The sequence below is a fragment of the Dendrobium catenatum genome, unplaced genomic scaffold (genome assembly GCF_001605985.2).
Source record: "Dendrobium catenatum unplaced genomic scaffold, ASM160598v2 fragScaff_scaffold_243, whole genome shotgun sequence".
NCBI lineage: Eukaryota > Viridiplantae > Streptophyta > Magnoliopsida > Asparagales > Orchidaceae > Dendrobium > Dendrobium catenatum.
The window spans coordinates 690,845-699,885 of NW_021318705.1; the positions used below are offsets into that span (position 1 = coordinate 690,845).

A 9,041-nucleotide genomic window follows, 5' to 3' on the forward strand; every position below is an offset into this window, starting at 1 on the left:
TTTAAAAATAAAATAGTGAGAAATTTGCCTCCAAACAAACTCTAAATATTGGATTTCTCTGTTACATTTATAAGATGTCTAAATCTTAATTACAAAATAAATAAATAAATCAATTATGTCTTCTAAAATAACATAATTATAAGTAAAATTTTTTTTAAAGTAGTTAGTTTTGTGTGGAATCTAATTTTTACGGTATTTCTGCCTCGGGCCTCAATTCGGTCTATTGGGTTTGCTAGAGGTTGTAAGGGGTTCTCCTCCTACTTTGGTTTAGGTGTGTTGCAATCAAAAATTTTAATTTCCGAACACTACGCCAACACTGTATTTCTAAGCACCTTAGTATTGCATAGTTTTGTGGAAAGACAGAGAGCAAAGCATGGTGGCACTCTAGCCCCAATGATGGGACGCTGTCATACTGGCATAATACAGAGAATGTAGCACCGCGACACTACAACTTGGCGCCGCACTGCGAGGTGGACAAAACAGTTTTCTTTCTTGTTTTTAACAAGGGTTGCATCTATTAGTGATTGTTGTGTGTCTTTTGTATTTTTCATGTGTAAAAATGGTGTCAGAGAGGAGAGATGCGTCCTATTTTTTCTTATTGTTATAATAAGTTCTTTGATCTGATGTGACTCACCAGCACCATCGTTTTTAACAACTTCGAATTTTTTCACATTAATTCTCAGTGTTCTTTTTTTTTCATGCAATTTTCTATTTCTTATTTATTTGATTGCTTGATTTACTAACAAAATCTTTTTATAATACCAAGCGGGAAATATGAATTGAAATTATGCGAAAAGCTATAGACCTCGGACTTGACTAGGGCTGCAAGCGAACCAAACGCTCGACGAGCTACTCGTTGTTTAGTTCGATTAAAGCTCGTTTGTGATCATTTAATTAACTAAACAAACAAACATGAAAAATATTTTAAACACTCGATTCTTAAATAAACAAACTTGAACACTGTTGCATCAAGGAGTATTCGCGGCGGTAGAGAAATATAAAGTTTATCGTCTTAGAATTGTACGAAAATCTGGCATGCAATCAGATAAGAGAGAGGGTCTAGCATTAATGAGACACTAAGATTTTTACGTGAAAAATCCCTAAAAAGGGGGGAAAACCATGGGGCCTAGCCCAGTTTGAATGAATACACTAGTATTGCAGTCGATTACAAATGAGGCCCTTCCTTGGGAGAAGGCCTTAGTTTGATGTACATTTTATAGAGTATATTACATTATATGAATACAAAAAACCACTATTTACATGTTCGTTAGTCGGGAGGACCGTAGTCGGTGGGCGACGGAAGTCGGAGGGATTGTAGTCGGTGGGCGACGTAAGTCAGGAGGACCGTAATCAACTGGTGACGGAGGTCGGAAGGACTGTAGTCGGCGGGCGACTTAAGTCAGGAGGACCGTAGTCGATGGGCGACAGAGGTCAGAAAGATTGTAGTCGGTGGGCGACATAAGTCAGGAGGATCGTAGTCGACGGGCGACAGAGGTCGGAAAGACTGTAATCAGTGGGCGACGTAAGTCAGATGGACCGTAGTTGGCTGACAATGGAGGTCGGAAGGGTTTTAGTCGGCGGGCGACGTAAGTCAGGAGGACCGTAGTCGGTGGGCGACATAAGTCAGGAGGACCGTAGTCGGCGGGCGACGGAGGTTGAAAGAACTGTATTTGGTGGGCGACATAAGTCAGGAGGACCATAGTCGGCGGGCGACATAAGTCAGGAGGACCGTAGTCGGCGGGCAACGGAGGTCGAAAGAACTGTATTCGGTGGGCAACATAAGTCAGGAGGACCGTAGTCGGCGGGCGACGTCGACTACGGTCGGAAAGACTGTAGTATGACGACGAAGATCAGAAGATAGCGTCAGGTAAAAGTCCAACAATGGAAAGAAATCCATCTTCGCGTAGACGTCCAACGATGTCCGATAACCGGTAGAAGTCCGGCGTCGAGTAGAAACTTGGCGAAGAGTGAAGGTCCGACGTCGGGTAGAAATCTGACATCTGTTGCTGGCAGAGGAGAACTTCGGCTTCACTTGGGCGGAGTTTCGGCGTCAGGAGGAAACTCTGTTGCAAATTGGAAAAAAATTTAGTATCACGTGGAAGTTTGGTAGAATTCCTGCGTTCTCCCGAATATCACGCTGAATCCCGGCGTGTTCGGGCGGTAGGAAGAGCTTCGGTGGTGGTCGAGGAGGAGGAGAGGATTCTCCCTTTCCCCTTTTTCTTCTTCTTTCCTTCTTCTTCTCTCTCTTCACTTGAGTCCCTCTTGTGAAGAATGAGAGCTCTATTTATATTTTTTCTGGAGTGGCATGGCTTTTAAATATGTGTGAGATCAGGGACGAACAGGGAGTGGTTGAATGGACGGCTGATATTGAATCCTTTGATCATACACCGTTTATCATCCATTTGAAGGTCTTAGTGATGTTAGAATCCGGCGATATTGGGCTCGTTGGATTTGTCTTTTCGAGCCGTTCGATTTGACTATAAGCTCGTCAAAATCGAAGACCGTTTCGTAACTCAAATTGTGGTTCGAATCTTCCAACAGCGCTTTAGGTCATTGATTTGGACTCATTTGGGATCAGATTGAGTCAAATTTGGTGTCGTTGGGTTCGTATTTTCGAGACGCTCAGTTTGACTGTAAGTTTACTGAAATCGAAGTTCAGGTGCTCCCGGATTTAATTTTTGAAGTTTCCAACTTGCTTTTTGCCTCGAGATTCATGCTCGATCAAGATAATTCTTTGATAACGTATCAAACACTAATGCGTTCGGCTCATTTATGTTTGCGAACAACATCATTTGAAGTTCGTGAACAAGCTTGACATTAAGCTCGTTAAGAAACTCGATTCGTGTTTGATTTTGAACTCGTGAATAAGCTCGACAAAAATAACTTGTTATCTACGTAATTGTAGCTTTATATGGCTATTTATTTATAAATCATTGCCATTATTAATGATGTTTTTAGGAAAATTCTGTGAAGATGAGATTTTCTTATAAATCATTGTCTTTGTTACATAGATAATTGCATTTATTATAAATGTGTTTGTTCATAGATATGTTCATGAACGGGTTTGTTTGATAATTAAAAAAGTTTTGTTAAATATGTTAGTGAACATGCTCGATGTAATCCTTTGTTAGAAAGCTCGATAACCACTAAATTAACGAATATGAACTGAACATGAACCAAGCATGAACACTCATTAATTTAAATGAATCAAACATGAACACAAACAATAAAGCTCGAACAAACATGAACCAACTTGAACAACCTGATATTAAATGAACATAAACATGAACACTCACATACTCGGCTCGGCTCGGTTCGTTTGCAGCTCTAGACTTGACGTATTAACCCATTCCCATCAAGCATAAAATCCTTTGTCAATTTCCTAAAAGCAAGTGGAAAATTGTGGGCCACCACTTGTCTCCCATGTGCTACAGTTTAACTTTTCTTCTTTAATAAACGTTGGAGCCTTATGCTTCATTCGTATTATACTTAAACAAGAAAAAAATCAGCATCATTTTTTTATTTTTATGACGAGAAAACATTTAAATAAAATTTAGTGATGGAAGGTAGGAGCACAAATTTGTTTAGATATTATTAAGCTCGAGCTCGATTCGTTAAAAAATTTATAGGCTTGAGCACGGCTCATTTGCTCGAGTTTGTTTAAAAAGCTCGAACTTGACTTGATTGTTAAGCTCCATTTCTTAGTTTTAAATTAAAAAAAATAATTGTTTTTTTAATAATTTTTATATTTTAATATAGAATTAATTTAATTTTATTAAAATATATTATATAATACTAATTTAAATTAATTATTAAATACATTTTAATTTAATCGAGCGTTTAAGCGAGCTTTCGAGTTGAGTCAAGCTTGAGCTCAACTCGTTTAATATACAAGCTCGAGTTCAAACTCGTGGGTCGATAATCTCTACTTGTGAGCTCTTTAACATGTCGAACCCGAGACGGCTCGGCTCATATTCACCCTAATTAAAGAGAACGAATTCAAATCAAATGTTTTAGTATTAGTATTAATTGTCATTGGTTTTATGTATGTTCGCTACTAGCCACCCCCGCTCATTGCCGACCACCCACCACTGGCCACTATCGGTCTCCCATTGCCACCACAACATCGATCACGTCTATCGCCGCTGGCTGCCTACCACAGAGGCCATCATTGACCGTAGCCAGTCGGCCGCCCGCCGCCGCCTGTCAATGCCACCACCACAGCTTCCCTCCAACATCGACCGTCGACCATTGCTGAGCACCATGAGCATAACTTTTTTATACTCTGTTTTGCATTCACTTTACTTCAAACCAAATAAAAAATAAATAAATTTATACATTTCTTGTATACTCATCCAAACAACTCCAAAATATTCCTTTTACACCACATTCCTTTTACACTGCATTCATTTTTCAAGGAACCAAACAACCTTTTAGTATTGATATATCATTAAAAATTTATCTTGATCGGGCATGAATCTCATGGCAAAATTAATTTAAAAACTTATGAAATTAAATTCGGGACCATCCGAATTCCGATTTCAGCAAACTTATAGTTGAACATAAAGTTTCAAAAAGATGATTCATGCTTGTAGACAAATTGAGTGGCTTGGCGAGACAAATCCAACGAGCCCAAGATCGTTGAATTCTGACATCATTAAGACACTCAAATACTTGATAAAAAGTCTATAATCAAGAAAGCCAATATTGGCCGTCCATTTAAAACACTACCAACATGCCATTGATATTCTCCCTATTTAATAGTCTTTCCACTCGAAAAAAATTATAAATAGAACCACCATTTTTCATTGAGGGAGGAGCAAAAGGGGGAAGAAAAGGAAAGAGGAGAGGAGATGAAGAGTAACCTGAGATCTCTTTTGCTACCAAACTCCTCATCGACCACCTCCCTGCTACCGACTGTCGCCAAACTTTCATCGGACTTCTTACCAGCCACCAACTATCTTCGAACTTACGCCGAGCCACCAGCTAATGCCATATTTATACCCGACCACTATCTTTTGTCGGTCCTTTCGACCACCATCACCCAACTATGGTTTTTCTAACCACTGTCGTCGACTATGATATGTTCGAACTTGATCACCCGCCAACTACGATCCTTCCGACCACCTTGCCAGACTACGGTCTTTCTGACCTCCATCTCCCTGCTACGGCCATTTTGAACATCGTCGTTAGCCGACTATGATCCTTCTGACCTCCATCATCGACAACTATCTTTTTTACCACAGTCGTCTGCCGACTACGAATCTACGATCCTTCCAACCTCTGTCGCCAGACTACGACCTCTCTCACCAGACTATGATCTTTCAGAATTCCATCTCCTGTAGACTACTGTCCTTCTAACATCTGTTGCCATACTACAGTCTTTATGACCTCCATCACTCGGTGACTATGGTACTTTCAAACCTTTGTCAACAGATAATAGTTCTTCTGACATCCGTTGTCTATCGATTATAATCCTTCCAACCTATATTGCAAGTTAACGGTCCTTTTGACCTTTGTTTCCTACCAACTATGGTCCTTCTGATCTTCCTCGCTTATCGACTACGATCCTTCTAACGACCGCTCCCCAACTACACTCTTTCCGACCTTCGTCGCCCGCCGACTATGATCATTCAGACCACCGTCCCCTAACTACGATCTTCCGACTTTCGTCGCCTGCCGACTATAGTTATGCCGACCAAACAAGCATATATTGATTCTTCCAATTCCCACCATGTAATGCCCTTTATATGATGTATATTTCCTATATCATGCAAAGGCCATTTCCTCAAAAAAGAGCATAATTTGTAATCGACTGCAAACACTAGTTGATTCATTCAAACTGGGCCAAACCCCATGGTTTCCCTCTTTTAGGGTTTTTCACATAAAAACCCTGGGGTCTCTTATGAAAAACGTTACTCCCTTTTCTTTTATCTGATTGTGTGCTATCTTCGTACAAAGCTAAAACGTTAAACTTTATATTTTTTTATTGCCGCGATTATTTCAAGACGTAACTAGTATATTTCTTTAGGGTTGATTTTAAAAAAAAATCTCTTAGTTATTTATTTATAGTCATTTTAATCTCAAAGTATAAGATTGCTTCAATTTAATCACTCGATTATGTAAAATTGATTAAAAATTATCTCTATTTAAGATTAAATTGGAATCAATTTTGCAAAATCAAGGAACTAAAATATGATCAATTTTATATCACAATTACAATATGATGGAATATTTTGGGATCAACTTTAAATAGTCGAAAAATTAAATTGAGCAACGTGATATTTAGGGACAAAATTGGCCACCGACAAATAATTTGAGGACTACTTTGAATTTTATAACTTGATAAAGATGTTTTTCTTTTGCTTTCACATATTGCCAGCAATTTTAGCCGACCCTAAGTTTATAAATATAGTTTGGCTAGTCCTAACCCTCATAAATATATATACTTTTCATCACTTCAAGATAATCTAAACGTGACTATAGGGCAATTACTTGATCGAATGCTCAGAAGCTGACAGTTTTAGGGTAGATAAGGATGGCTCAACTGATTGAATTTATAATTACCAAACTATTTACGAAGCATCATTATCGATAAGTTATAAATTTCTTTTTTTTTGGATTTAATAAGGACTATTCAAAATTTGATTTTAACAAACTTACAGTCGAATTGGACATCTAGATGAGACAAATCTATCAATATTAAAAGTTATCCGGTATTCAGATCAAATATTTTAAACATAATTGAAACTATTGTGTAAATTAGTCGAGTTCTTACTTAACAGAGCGAAACTCGTTTAATTTTATATTGAGAGGAGAAATTATTCTGTATGACATCAGACCGTACGGAGATTAATCAGAATGCGCCATGTCATCTGGTACACAACTGTACTGAGCACCAGTACCGAACAAAAAAGTGATGTGACACATTATGGTTGGTCTCCAGATGCTGTCAAGGGTCCGCACATAATAATTTTTCCCATAAGAGAGCTCGAGATTGACTCATTTTGGAGCTTGATATTTTATTGTGAATCTAGTAAAAAAATTAATTATGCTAATATAAATGTTGATGTGTTTTTTATTGTTAATTGAGCCAGCTTTACAAGCCGAGCAGAGTTGGGCCATGCTCGTTCTTGAGCTTGTATAATATATGAGCTCTAATTTAAATTTAAATTCAATCAAATAAGAAATTATTCTATGTAGTTTATATTTACCATATAGCACCAAAATCTCTTCCAATTAAGGGAAAGGGGCTCATTCGTAATTAGTGACAAATATTTTATGAATATTTTCTATTAGATAAAGTCCCTTTCTTTTTTAGGTTTTTTATATAAAGACTGGTATCCGTTTTAACTCTCATTTGTCTATGTGCGCTGGATTTTAATAAAATATTAATACAATTTATTAATATTATTGCGGGCTAGAATATACGCGGCGATAGAGTCAGAAAGTATTCGTCTCAGCGTTATATGAATATTCAGCACATAAACAGAAGATGAAAGAACACTAGGATTTTTTCGAGGAAAACCCGAGAAATGGAAAAAATCATGGGGTTACGCCCAGTTGAAAAAGTTTCACTAGTGTTTGCTTGAGATACAAGAGACTATCTCGTATGTAAAATTTAGGACTATCAGATTACAATGAATCACTTCTGGATTGAAATCAAGTTACAATGTTGGGCAGAGTTCTGACGTTAATTACTTGGAGATTGGGTAGAATTCTGACATCGTTTGGAAGTCGAGCAGAATTTCAGCGTCGTTCAGAAGTAAGGCAGAATTTTGGCGTCGTTCGGAAGTCGGGTAGAATTCCGGCGGCTGTGGTCGAGGAGGAGTTTCTTCCCTCCTAATATTCTTCTCTTCTCTTGTCCTTCTTATCTTCTTCTTCTTGCTTGGGTCCACTCTCAAGAGAAATGAGGGGTTATTTATAGTTTTTTAAGGATGACATGACCCGTAAATAGGAGGATCAAGGGCAAATGAGGAGTAGTTGGATGGACGGCCGATATTGAATCCCTTGGATTGAGTCAAATATGGTGTCGTTGGGTTCATATTTCTGAGACGTTCAGTTTGACTGTAAGTTTGTTGAAATCGGAGTTCAGATTATCCCAGATTTAATTTTTGAAGTTTCCAACTTGTTTTTTGCCTTGAGATTCATGCCCGATCAAAATAATTTTTTGATGATATATCAAATCTCAAACTCTTATATATATATATATATATATAACATAGTATAAGCTTGGTAATATATAAAGTTGAAACATCACCACAGTCAAATTTTACCACTCATTTGATGGATAACCAAAAAGCATGGTCCTTCAGTTTGGCATTCCACATAAATTTTCATGCCAACTAGGAGCTCCACAAGAGTATGAAATGCACAAGGGTTGTAACTTCTGTCAGTTCCAGTTCCTGAGTTATTATAGAGGACATCAAAGAGACAAAAGATATAGAACAATAAAAAAATTAAAAAGGAAAATGAAGGTTAAATTTACAATAGAAAGCATACCATAATTACCCTTGGTTCTTCTGCAACAGTCTGGCTGAAGAGATACAATCATAGGCTCATCATGAAACTAATAAAATGGGCAAAATAAACCTATCATAATCAGCCAGACTCTAATATAAAGCCATGCAATCAACTAAGGCTTCGTTTGGGACGGCTGTCATATTGCTTCTTAAAACAACTTTCTAGTACAAAAATTAAGAAAGTTGTTTTAAGAAGCAGTTAGAAAGCTGTCTCAAATGAAGCATAATCCTAAAAGTGTTCAGCTTACCACCAATCTATTCTCATTATCAATTTCATGCAGAGTGATAGCAGCATTTTCACTTTGAATTGGATTCTGTCCTGATGGTGTATCTAGATTGTTCTTCATTGGTAAGCATTCATTTGAGTCCTCTAATCTGATGCTGGGTTTTCCACAGGGAGATCTCAATGACGCACTTTCTAAATTATCAATCTTCTTTGCTAATGTTTTTTTAAGACTGTTTACTTCACTGGAGAGCTCATTTGCTGTTAAAACAGCAGACAATATTAAGGCTCAAATA

At 37.7% G+C, this 9,041-nt stretch overlaps 1 protein-coding gene across 1 annotated transcript in view; it reads right to left on the bottom strand.

Moving 5' to 3' along the window:
• Window positions 1-8,264: 8,264 nt before the first annotated feature.
• LOC110094633 overlaps window positions 8,265-9,041 on the bottom strand; it is a 9,822-nt gene continuing 9,045 nt past the window's right edge. The window contains exons 2-4 of the mRNA XM_020819899.2: window positions 8,771-9,006; window positions 8,503-8,569; window positions 8,265-8,405 (exon numbers count right to left, since the gene is read on the bottom strand). Of these exons, the coding sequence (XP_020675558.1) occupies window positions 8,266-8,405; window positions 8,503-8,569; window positions 8,771-9,006 (443 nt within the window). The 3' untranslated portion in view covers window position 8,265. The remainder of the gene's footprint in view (window positions 8,406-8,502; window positions 8,570-8,770; window positions 9,007-9,041) is intronic.